We start from the raw sequence: 12,642 nt of genomic DNA on the forward strand, positions 1-12,642 counted from the left end.
AGGAAGCAATGGATTAAGTAGTATGCCTGCTTTATAACTGAAACAACCAACAAAGTTCCTTTTCTACAGTTAAATGCTCTTATACTGCCACATTAAATAATACCTCCCAAAGCCAAATTTGTTGATGATCAGTTTTTTTCATCGGTAAAGCTACAACGCAAAATCCTTGACAATACACTCTCACTGTAACTTATTTACAAACTAACTCACTCATCTTCCTGATCTTGTCCACCTTGTATTTGAATGTTTCAAGTCAACTATAATATCATTGTACAAATACGTTCATCTACAATGGAAATTACTCATTTTATTTCTCATTCCATGGTGATTCTTCAACAAACTCCCACAGTCCACCTAATAGTGGAAATGGACCTCTACCTTTGGCAAAAGAAAAAAGCCCCAAAATTACAACCATGGCTGTGTTAAAGGAGTCCTATATTTTAATGCATACTTCAACTTTACTCTGCAAAACTTTTAATTCTTTGGGCAAGACATGTGAGAAACCTAACAACCAAGTATCAGTATTCTCATCATATAAAGAAAAATAACGTACAGGAAAAAAAGGAAAAAAAAATATTCTGACAAAGGTGACTGAGACAGGGTTTTGTTTAAGGTAGAAACCGTTTTGTTTTGAAGTTTCATTAGTTCTCCTTCCTTTCTTTTCTGTCATAGAAATCACTGTGATAAATATTTCACTATTCCACCTACTTTTTAATTTAATGTTTTAAATTAAGACTGAAAACTGAAAAAACTCATTTTAGAGATTAATATTAGAGGCTTCCAACCTTTAGCAAGTCACTGAGTGCCCTAAATGGATTTTACTGATTTACTCATTAAATAAATACAATTAAGTATTGATAATTATTTTTTAAATGCCTATGATCTCCAAATATTTTCTCAATCAACTTAAATTTTCACATGACATTTTCATCATGAGTATATTGGAAAGATAAAGCACTAAACCTACCATTCAAGAAATACTACACTGCAAATGACTAATGTGTATTCCACAATCAATATAATTAACAACTTAATAGTAAATAGCTCCTTTTGTCATTCTTTTCCCCAAAAGTTTCCATTTAAAGATCAATTGTACTCTTTAAGTACGTACAAAGAAATTTTAAACATAACTTTCTTTATGCCAAAAATTAAAATGTCTTTGTAACGCAGTTACAATGTCTTAAATGGATTTGGGGATATACCATGTCAGTATTACCTTATTTCTGATTATTCTAATAAAGCTTAACAGTAAAGTTAATCTTTAAAATAATGTTTGCATGTTGAGACTTCATGCCAGATTTTCACTGCACTGAAGAGAATTAAATTTCTTTTTTACCTCAAAAGAAATGCTTCACTTCCTTTCTTAACCTACTGTATATCTATAGAACCCCATCTGTTAAGAACTGATCCAGCATACATTGCTACTGCTGCAGAGTCCAAACTGGTTACACATTCGAATCAATTTTCAGCTTGTGGGAGCCTCTATTGCCTCTTATCACATTAAAATGTATTAAGTAAGCATACAAATACTTATTAAAAATAACCTAATATCACACCATCTAAGGTAAAAATGGTATTGGAAATCTGTAAAAAAAACACCTTTAAATGTTTCCTTTCAAATTTACATAAATACAGTACCTGATAACCTACTAACATATTTTGAGATTTCATCTCGTTAAAAAAAAAAAGGGCAAGTACTGGTTATAATTAAAACACCCAAGAAAACAATATTTCTATTAGTGTCTCAAAAAGAATTTGGTTATACCAACACAGTGACAGCCCCCCAAACTTACACTGACTTTTTGTGATTTGTTTGATAGGTACACAGAAGTACAAAGAGGTGTTTGGTATTTAAACAGGCATAAATCTAACAAAGAGAAGTCAAATATTCTCTTATCTTTGACGTGACACCCCAGCAAAACAAACAAAAAAAAACAGCTTTAACTCTTCTGTGAATTTAAGAGGTACAGAAACCAAAGACATTATCTAATCCCTGTCCCTGTCTCAGGGCACCACTGCTGTAGCTGCAGCTTTCTTTCAGTTTTCCAATAGATCAAATAAAAATAATTGCTTAGCTGAAAATTCTGACTGCATGGGTGTGATAAAATCTCCTTGCAAGCAAATTTTTATATTCCTGTGACTCCACACCAAATACAATAGCCAACTGATTGCTCTTGATTTAAGCTTGCCTTCCAAAACCCAACCTTACAGTTAGTCAAAGACTAGGTATTGCAGAGGAAACTGTTTAAAAAGCTTTGCTGCAGCAAAAACTGCACTTACAAGGCATTAAAACATGAATTAATCTTAAATGAACTAGTCTTATTATCCGAAATCTATGATTCTCCTCTCTTTATTTCCTCCCCATGTCTTCCCCTGACATCTTGAACGCTTCTTAGCCTCTCCGTAGATAGATATCGCAAAACATTAAGTCATACACAGTTCTGCAGTAACTCTTTCTTATCACGAAGGATACCAAAACCTAGAGTTGAATTTAACACCTTTCCTCTAATCTTTATCCACATGCCATGCTCTCTGAAGGCAACCACAGAAATCAACCTGTATGATTTAGTGTCCTCACATTTTAACATCTCATGTGCACAAAAAATTACTTAAGAGGTCAGCATATTCAGGGCAATATTACAAAGAAAGGAAGGCTACCTAAAAAGAGATTGGGGTGGGGGGGGGGAGATACAGCCACAACACTCTCCAACATAGCCTCGTAATATATTTAAAGGCAGATGCAAAACTGCATCATTTTTCCTCCTCAATGGAAAACACCTCCCAGCTGCTCAAGTTGGACTTAATGCGCTTCTCGCATTTCAGCAGCACCGGGGAATTTAGGCTCCAGGGACAAGGCTTCCATCCTCAGAGAGCCACACCACGGACAATTAAGAGTGTCGGAGAAAGAACCCCAGAGAAAAGGAGGCCTTCCGCTCCCCCTAACTAAACTCTCAAGTCAACCCAAAACCTGCACGGCAAGGAACAATTGACGACTCATAGTCATGAGAAGTGATAATAAGCGGTGTTAAGTTGGGCTCTGCGCTCAGGTGGCAGGAGAGGACCGGAGGAGGGCAGGGAGGTGGCGTGGCTTGGGCAGCGCGCAGGCAGGTCACTCGCTAAGCAATACCCGCCGGACGATCTGGGCTCGCAGGGACGCGCTGCGTGTGTGACCACGGGGGTGGTGGAGGGGTGGGAGCCAGCGTTTGGGGAGGGAGGCCATGGGGGCTGGGAGGCAGATGGCGAGCACGCCTTTTCCCTTACCAGGTTGAGCACCGTCTCCACGATGTCCCTGTTGCTGACCTCTCCGACCTGTATGAGTCCAATCAACACTGCGAATTTCATCCGGATGTTGCGGATCGGCACCGAAGGGTTAATCATCCCCGCGGGCAGCACCACCGAGCCGGAGCCAGACGCCCCTCTCAGCTCCCCCATCCCGCTGCCGCCACCACCGCTGCCCCCGCCGCCGCCGCCGCCGCCGCCGCCGCCGCCGCCTCCGCCTCCGGCCCCGACGGCGATGAGCCCCACGGGTTGCGGCTCGAGCCCCGGGCCCGGGCCCGGCTTTTCGCTCGCCATTTGCCCCCCTCCTGAGGAGAAGGAAAGAGCCGTGGCGCTGCCTCCGCCGGTACCGTTATACCTGCCTCGGCCCCCGCCCCCCGGCCGTCGCCTCGGAGCCCCAGCATCCACCAGCGCCGCGGCGCCGGGCCCGCTCCCCGCGTGCGCCTCAGCCCGGCCCTTTCCGGCGCCCTCCCCGGCGGAGGCGGAGGGTTATTCTGAAGCTTATTCCCGGCGGTGGCGGCGCCGCTAACCGCTGCCCGGCGAGCGGCAGTGCCCGCCCAGCAGCTGTGCCGCTGGGGCCGCCGCTGCCTTCTCTCGCTCCCCCTCCCGGTCCGTCCGGCCCGGCCCGCCCCCCGCGGAGATGCTGCCGCCGCTCCGAAAAGCCCTGAGGCGCGAGCAGCTGGCCGCGGCGCTGGCCGGTGCTGAAGCTCAGGCTGTGGCCGATGCTCCTAACGCCGCTGCCGCCACCGCTACGGGCGCCACTGTTGTTGTGAAGCCCCGACGCCGCCGCTCACTCCGCCATGTTGCCGCCCCCTGCCTGCGGTACCGGCCACTGCGCCTGCGCAGAGCCTCCGGGGGGCGGAACCCTCGTGCACCCCCTCTTTTGCCCTGCCCTCCTTCTCCTTCCACCCACCCAGCCAGACACCCCTCATCCCTCCCCCAACCACCCTGAACGGATAGACAGGTGAGCAGGTGCATGGGGACCGCTGCCAGACACTGGGGCGAGCTGGCAGAGGCGGGGCGGGTGGTGGCTTCCTCACAGTTTTTCCCTGGAGGGTGGATTCTCCCTGCGGGGAAGGACACAGAGTGTGTGTCTCGCCTTCGCTGCCACCTCCTTAATTCCCTCAATATCCTCTTGCTAGGAGGAGGTTCATCATCTTCGTCGTCGCATCCAGCAGCTGCTACTGCCAGTGCCAGGTGCCTTGTAAGGTAGGGGAGTGGCAAACGGCCTCTTTCTGCCCCTCTTCGCCCTTCCCTCACTCCAGCCTGCCGGGCCCCCCTGGAATTTCCCAGTGAAAAAGTGGCTGGCAAAGCAGAAGCAAACGCGCTCTGCGGAATGATCCTGCATTGTCGGGGGAAGGATACAGATGGAGTATAGGGGCTCTTTTTCTACAGCCGTGAAAGAGGCTGACACCTGCACACATAGGCACGACTTAAAATAGAACTTGTCAAACAGTGATCCACTCTGGATGGAGCTCTGAACAACAAACAGTTCTCGAACTCACCTCCCAGACTAAAAAGGCTGCACTGTGTGACACTGTGGGGTAATAGTTTGGTGGTATACACAAATGCCACATTTTAAAAATCAGTAACCATCCTCAGGTATGATGCCAGTTAATGATGCCTCCCTTTTTCTTAGGCATGTATAGTTCAGAGGATTTGGGAATTATCTTAAAATATGGGTAATTCTCTGCCAGCCTAGATTTGTGGTAAAAGTAGATTTCTGTGTCTTCACATATATAGAATGAAAAAATTACTTTTAGTTTAAAAAATTAAAATGTATACAGCAGTCTTGCTGCTCGTGTTGAATTAAAACTATATAGGCATGACTGCTGTTTTCCTCGAAATGAAGGATGTAATTTTCTTTAATATTTCATGAGGTATACCCTTTTCAATAAAGATAATGTTGGAAGACACCAGAACTGTTAGGTATCTTGAGGTATATTCAAGTCATTTTGTCATCTCAAGTGAAAACAGTCAATATACAAATCTGTCATAATCTGGTTTGTTATTACTCATATTTAATTGGATTGGCTAGTCAAGTTAACTCCCAGGATACTGGAGCACATTAAAATTCTAAAGTACCACAGGTCATGTATAACAAAATTCCTCAAGACCAGTGCTTAGGATTAGTTCCTGGTTGTGTGTGTTTGTTTAAACTTGTGCTGAAGTAATGGAATTATTAAAATAGTTAAGCAAAAATTCCTGAAAGGAGTGGTGATTGGTGTGTCCATTTAAATTAAATAGCAAGGGAATTATAAAATGTTAGAAAGATTAAAAGTGTATGGGAAATTTATGACACCTCTAAACCTTAATAGTGTGACTTAGATATGCTGTCACTGAAAAATCCAGTGGCATATATCCACCTATAGCATTTTATCTGTCCCAGGTGAATAGCATCTACTTTTGCGAGCACTATTTTCATTTGCAAGTTTAAAATGATACATCTGTCTTACATATGTAAATCCAGGTTGAAAGGTCATCACACTAGCTTCTTTTCACCCCACTGTTCATATATATGGCAGCAGGTTCTACCTTTTGCTACTTTTAGTCTTTAAAAAGTGTTTCCAGTTCCCTGTCAGCTCCTCGAAGTTGCTGGTACTGTGCAAAGTGCACAGTCTTTTGAATCACACTCACAAATTACTACCTGTGCAATCTCCTCAAGTTATTGAACTCAGTCTTCTGATTCACTAACAGGGATTAGAATATCTATCCCATAAGGAAGTGAGAATTCAATGAAATAATTTCAACTCAGCAGCCAGTATGTAGTAAATATGTCCTTGTACCCTTAGGATACAGGAACAGTCTGTGTTGAATGACCTGTAAACACATGTAGGAACAATTATAACCACCTACAAGGCTTTATAATTGCACAGTTACATGTTTTCGATACTGTCCCCCCAAAGCATAAACTTTTAAAAATTCAAGCAGGTCTGTTTCATTTTAGTCTACAAACCTTCTTTTCTTACAGATGTACCAGTAACTTAGCATTTGCATTAACAATATTTTGAAATGAAAGATAGCTATATAATGAGAGGCTACCTATAATGTTCATTTTTAAATCTCCAGATTAAAAAAATATATCTTATGTGGTGAATGTCAGTTTTGTATAGATTCTTGCTTTAATAGATGCATACCCATACTTCCAAAGGACAGTCCTTCAAAGATAAGAAGGCCCTGAATCTGAGTTTCAAGAGGCAACATTGTGTAATGGTTGAGAACACAGGCTCCAGACTCAGTGGAAGCTGGGTTTGGATTCCAGTTCCACCACCCACTTATCTGTGTGATCTGGGGCAAATGAATTCTCTTCAAAGCCTTATTTTAGCCATCCCAAAGTAGAGATTCATAGGATTAAAGGATGAAAGGACATAATACATTTAAGGTACTTAACATAGTAGCAAGTGTCGATAATTAATGTTTCCCTTCATTGGCTGTGGGGAAAGACAAAGCTGCAAGTATTTTTGTGTTTTCAGCCCATAACATGTCTGGCTTATAACTTACATTTAATAAAGGTGTTTTAAAAATGAATGAATGAATGGGCATTCCCTGGCTGCCCAGTGGTTAGGACTCGGTGCATTCACTGCTGTGGGCCTGGGTTCAGTCCCTGGTCAGGGAACTAATATCCTGCAAGCCCTGCGACCGAAAAAAAAAAGGAATGAAGACAGCAGTTGTCCAGGCTAAATGTTCCCATTCCCTTCACCTGTCCTTTAAAGAGCAAGTTTCTTGCTTTCCTCTAACCTTTATCTGAGCAGGGTACTCCAAGTCCTAGGTAGGTTTAGACAATATAAAATGGAGGGAAACTCTTACCTGAACCTCCATCTTTAGAAATAGATTTCCTGTTAATGTATCCCCAAGTCAAATTAGTTTGCTTTGCTTTGGTTCTGGGTTTTCCAGCAACATGACACCAATGATTCATGTTTCGCATGTAGTAGGTTCTCAAACAATTTTGTTTCCATTCCCCTCTCATCTTAAAATTATTGTGGGGCTTCCCTGGTGACGCAGTGGTTGGGAGTCCGCCTGCCGATGCAGGGGACACGGGTTCGTGCCCCGGTCCGGGAGGATACCACATGCTGCAGAGTGGCTGGGCCCATGAGCCTGCGTGTCTGGAGCCTGTGCTCCGCAACAGGAGAGGCCACAGCAGTGAGAGGCCTGCGTACCTGGAAAAAAAAAAAAAATTATTGTGAACTGAAACACCAAGGTTCTGTTTTGGTTTTGTTTTGTTTTGTTTCTAGACATGCTGCTCCTAGGCAGCAGCACATATCCAATCTGTAGCTTTACAAGTAGATTTGGAGTTATAAAGTGCAGAATTGTACATATCTATTGTAGATTTAATTTAATTTTTATTTTATTTAAATTTTCTATTTAATTTTCTATTTAAATTTAATCTGCTAGGAGTTTCTTAATCCTGATTATATCATGCAAAAACTTTGTCTTCTTATTATTACCTTATTATCTGCAAATTTGAGAACAATCCTTCTATATCTTCATCTAAATATTTTATCGAATAGGATAAAAATAGCTCTGTAGTTCCTAGAAACATTCTGATTGAAATCAATTCACATTTTTCAGACTGTGGGTCCCAACCCATTAGTGAGTCATGAAATAGATTTAGTAGGTTACAACCAGCAGTTTGTTTTTTTAATGAAATATAATAGAAAAATATAGAATGGAAAACATCACAGCACATCCATTATTTTAGTTATGTGCACGCACATGCACATACACAGACACACATACATATGTACATGTGCGCTTACCAGATAATATGAAAAATCTATTTCTCACTGCCAGTCATTGTCCAAAAGTTTGAAAACCACTGATTTAAGTACCTGTTTGGTATAATTTGTCCCAAAGGATATCAAAAGGGACATTGACAACTGGCTAGTTGAAGTCTGGATACACTGTGTCTCTGTATCTGAGCAAAATTAAAGTAAAAATACATAGATGTGAATTGTTAATCAAGTTTTCTGACAACTATTTCACAAATAAGAAAATGTGTTTGATTTGATAACAAGACTTACTGCTCCCTTTCTAATGAATGAGCCATTCTGTAATCTCACCTGGAGGTAGTATTAAGCTACTTGCTGTGGGTTTTCAAGAATTTATCTCCTCTTTATCCCTTTGGCACTTTAATCCTCTGGCACATCTACTTCTCTATGAGTTCTCAAAGACCATTGAGAGTTGCTCAGTGATCTAGTTTTCAGATTCTTTCAGGATCAATGGATATAATTTGTCCTGCCTCAGGGACTTGAAACCATTTAGACTAGCTAAGTGCCTATTTACAATTTCTTCACCAAACTTAAACTTCAGTTTCTTCCAAGTACTATTAGTACTACCTTTTCACTCCACTACTTTTTCTCCTAAACAGGAAACACAGACACACAATAGAAATTAAATATTTGTTAACAAATTTGGTTGATGCTTGCCAACCAACAAATATCTAAGTGCCTACTGTGTGCAAGAAAGTAAACTAGTTGAAATGTATGTTTTCAAATTTTCCATTTAGAGAAATACTGTGTTTACACATACAAAGTTAATCAGCAAGTCAGCGCATTAAAAATATCAAATGAATGGTACAGAAATTATAAGTACTCTTGAATTTCAAAAGAACTAGACATCATACAAACATCCCAATGTACACATATACCCTCAAACATCCACATAAATCTACATACAAATGCACCACACACATGCTTACTCACCATCAGATTAGCCATGCCTCTGTCCATTCTTCCTTGGCAATTTGTCTAGCATGCATTTCATCCTTCATTCAGGTGAGAGCCTGCTCACTTCATACCTGGTCTCCTTGTCTCCACTCTCACTCTTCTTTAGTCCATCATATACACAAGTAATTTTCCTAAAGCTCCACCCTGATGGACAGATTGATGTGGTTCAGAATTTTTAATTTATTTATCACATTAGCTTCTACATGCATACATGCCACCCACTCAGAAGATCACTAGTAATTCCCTTTGCCTAACAAATTAAACCCAGAGTCCCTTTCTTGGTACCAGAGGCCCTTCATACTTTACTTTACCTTGCTTTCTTGTTTTACCTCATTCTGTTCCTGACAAGAACCCTGTAACAGTGGTTTGCAACCTCTTTGTGTGTGCACAGCTCTTTTCATCATTAAAAAATTTGCAGACTCCTAGACTCTTACCTGAGAGATTTATTCTTTTAATATCCATTGATTGAGAAAAGTACAGTAATGAAAAGTATTAACAATTTAATAATGCTATTTGAATATTTTTACCTTTTTAAAACCGCAACATCTACATGTATTTGAAACACACACACACACACACACACACACACACACACAGTTGTGGGATGAATTGTGTCCCCCAAAAAGATATGTTCCAGTCCTACCCCCAGTACCTGGGAATGTGACATTGTTTGGAAATAAGGCCTTTGTAAATGTATTCAAGTTCAGATGAGGTTATACTGGAATTATAACCTCATTATAAGAAGGAATGATTCATCCTTAAAGTGTTCAGAAAAAGCATGGCTCTTCTGATACCTTGATACTCTAAACACCGGAACTGTGAGGGAATAAATTTCTGTTGTTTTAAGCCACTTAGTTTATGATACTTTGTCACAGCAACCCTAGGAAACTAACATACATGCATGCAACATAAATGTGTTTGATATTTATTCTGTCCACAAACAATTCCTAGTATATAGGTATTCATGGATCACTTTCAATAATTCTGAGGTCCCCAGGTTGGGAAACAATGCTTTAGCCAACCCAAATTACTTTGTCCCCAGTTAATACATAGTGGTTTTATACTTCGTTGGCTTACTCATGTTTTTCCTTCTGTCCATAGCACTGTCCTCCTCGTCTCCCCTACTGAAATTCCTACCAGCTGAAATGCCACCTTCATGAATAAATTCATGGTAGCACCTAGAGAAGGGTGATCTGAAACTTTCTACGCATTTCCAGCATTAAAAAAAAAAATGATTCTGTTTTTTTTCCCCCCAGGTAGCATATAAGTTGGCATAATTTCACTTAAATAAATTAATAGTTTCCATCCTCTTTGCCTCATTTGCCAAGAGTAATAAATTCACATGACAATATATGTAGTCACCTAAACCCCCTTCACTGAAAAATTTTTAAATGTACAGGTATAATTATTTTCATACTAGCGAACAATAACCAGTAAATTTCTCTTTCTTTTACACAATGACAGCCAATAATACACTGTCGTTGTTGTTGTGTTTGGTATACGTGTGTTAGAGAAAGACAAGTATGTTAAAGAATGAGGTTTACAGTTGATTATTTTTAACCATTAAAGCTGTCATAGCCTGTTCATCTCCTATCTGCCATGCATTTTTACATGTATTATTTCTAACCCTGACTTCAGTTCTTGAAGTAAGATATTATTGTCCCCATTTTTCAAATGAGGAAACCAGTATGAAGAGAGGTTGTCAGTTGTGCAACTCACATTTTAGGAAGTGACAAAATTAGGATTTGATCCTGGTTATGGCGGGTCAAGTCCTCAGGTTTGTTCTCTATCCTACATGGCCACATTGGGACCTAGACTAAGGCCATTATTTTATTTTTACCAAATTTGCCAGGTGAGAGATAATGAGACTGGGCAAGTTCATGGAAAAAAGAACAAAGTCATCATGTTTTTTGCATGTTTTGGTGAAAGCCCACCAAGAGAGGATCTCTAGAGTCAACCTGGTTTTATATCTCTGTGCCTATAAAGGTTCAAAAACCTCCATTAGCCTTTTTGTTTCCTGGGATTCATTTTAATTCTAGACAAAAATTACTTGGAATAAATAGTTTTTAATTATGTTCATTTAGATTAACCAAAATTTAATCACATAGTCCCGTTAATATATCACTCCTTATTATGCTTTTCTGGCAAAGATTTTGTTATGTGTCTAATTAACCATTAATCTCCTAGTCCCTGTTGAAAGTATTGTCATTGTATGTCTATATAGTTATAATAAAAAAGCACATACTCTGAGTAGAAGGAGGAAAAGAATGCTGTGAGGAAGTGTCCAAGAGTTCTTTAGAATAGTTATCTCTTTAATAGAATCTCTGCAAAGAAACAAAGAGTTTCTTTACCAACTTTAGCCCAACTAAGAAGCAGTGCATAGATTCAGTCTGAGCATAGTCCTGGTGAAGAAAGCTTTGGATTAGAGCCTTTCTCTAATGGTGCCAGCAGCCATAGCCCATAGATTAACCAGTGGAGGAATGTCTTGATTTATTTATTTATATACATGGAACCACCTCATTGGTCAGTTAACAGGTAATACATGGAGGCAATCTGAGGTTTATGTTTTGGTTTTCTGTGGCTATAGTATATCTGTCTTCACTTATACACAAGAGTTAGGATCAGAAAAGAAAAGGAAAGGAAAAGTGGAACAGACTACCTGGACTGTAGCTTCTATCTGAGAGTTTAATCTTATACATTTTGGGAAACTCGTTATATACAGCCTCTTTGTTGTTAATGTGAAAATGAATCTTAAGTAGCACAGATAATCATAAGGTTAAAGGATGTCTTAAGGGTCAAGATACTTCATCACATTCAGTGTGTTTGGGTATTTGTTACATATACATGAATGTGTATATAAAACTTTGTTTGGCTAATCTAAGTTTGTGAGAAGTAGATGGAATGTCCTATGTTGGCTACAGCTTTATCACTGGTTTCTTTGTTTCTATTAAAACAAGCTCAGCCTGATTTCTTTTGCAGTGGCAAGAAGAAATAACAGAGCGTGTTTCAGGGCTGTTTGCATTCAGTGAAGCATAGAAAGATGATGGCCACATGATTTGCCCTCATAATTCATACCACGGTGTTTTCCTTAGTACACACAACAGAAAGCTCACGTGGTTACATTATAAAATAAAACATTTCTACCAAAATAAGACATTTTTACCAAACATTTCATTGTTTTTTTTGTCTTAAGATTCCCATACTAATCCCAAATAATCCTTTGAAGTAGCGTATAGTGGCTAAAAGAAGGGTTTTGAAATCAGATGGATTGGGTTCAAATGTGGACAAACAGACCTTGAACCTCATTGTATACCTGTAAAATATAGCTGCCTCACATGTATTACTTGGAGTATTTAATGAGATTAAACACATAAAGCATTTAGAACAATGCCTGTAATAGGTACTCAATAGATGGTAGAAATTGTGACTGTACATTGACACAAAAAGACAGCAGAATTTTGTGAGTTTTTAAATTATATAATGGAGTACACTAATATCTCCTTATTTTATCTTCGTACACTGACCTGACTGTCCCTTCTTCAGAGAGCAAATAGAACAGTATTTTCTTCTTTAGTTTTGTTAAATAGCTATACATATTCTGTATTTACAAGAGTTTTAACAATTTCCCTTTCTATCTCAA

At 40.0% G+C, this 12,642-nt stretch overlaps 1 protein-coding gene and 1 long non-coding RNA gene across 5 annotated transcripts in view; one reads left to right on the plus strand and one right to left on the minus strand.

The window, feature by feature from the left end:
* Positions 1–4,086, minus strand: part of NBEA (neurobeachin) — a 618,768-nt gene extending 614,682 nt beyond the window's left edge. For 3 of the 4 annotated variants that reach the window (XM_029209906.1, XM_029209902.1, XM_029209901.1), the window contains exon 1: positions 3,262–4,086. In XM_029209906.1, coding sequence (XP_029065739.1) covers positions 3,262–3,573 — 312 coding nt within the window. In that variant the 5' untranslated portion in view covers positions 3,574–4,086. The remainder of the gene's footprint in view (positions 1–3,261) is intronic. The other variant, XM_029209903.1, reaches the window with a different exon arrangement.
* An 82-nt stretch (positions 4,087–4,168) lies between these two features.
* The window catches only part of LOC114888339, a 105,733-nt gene continuing 97,259 nt past the window's right edge, over positions 4,169–12,642 (plus strand). The window contains exons 1-2 of the long non-coding RNA XR_003791764.1: positions 4,169–4,240; positions 4,419–4,485. This is a non-coding gene — a long non-coding RNA (uncharacterized LOC114888339). The remainder of the gene's footprint in view (positions 4,241–4,418; positions 4,486–12,642) is intronic.

Source organism: Monodon monoceros, unplaced genomic scaffold (genome assembly GCF_005190385.1).
Source record: "Monodon monoceros isolate NGI ecotype Baffin Bay Population unplaced genomic scaffold, NGI_Narwhal_1 Super_Scaffold_8, whole genome shotgun sequence".
Lineage (NCBI taxonomy): Eukaryota > Metazoa > Chordata > Mammalia > Artiodactyla > Monodontidae > Monodon > Monodon monoceros.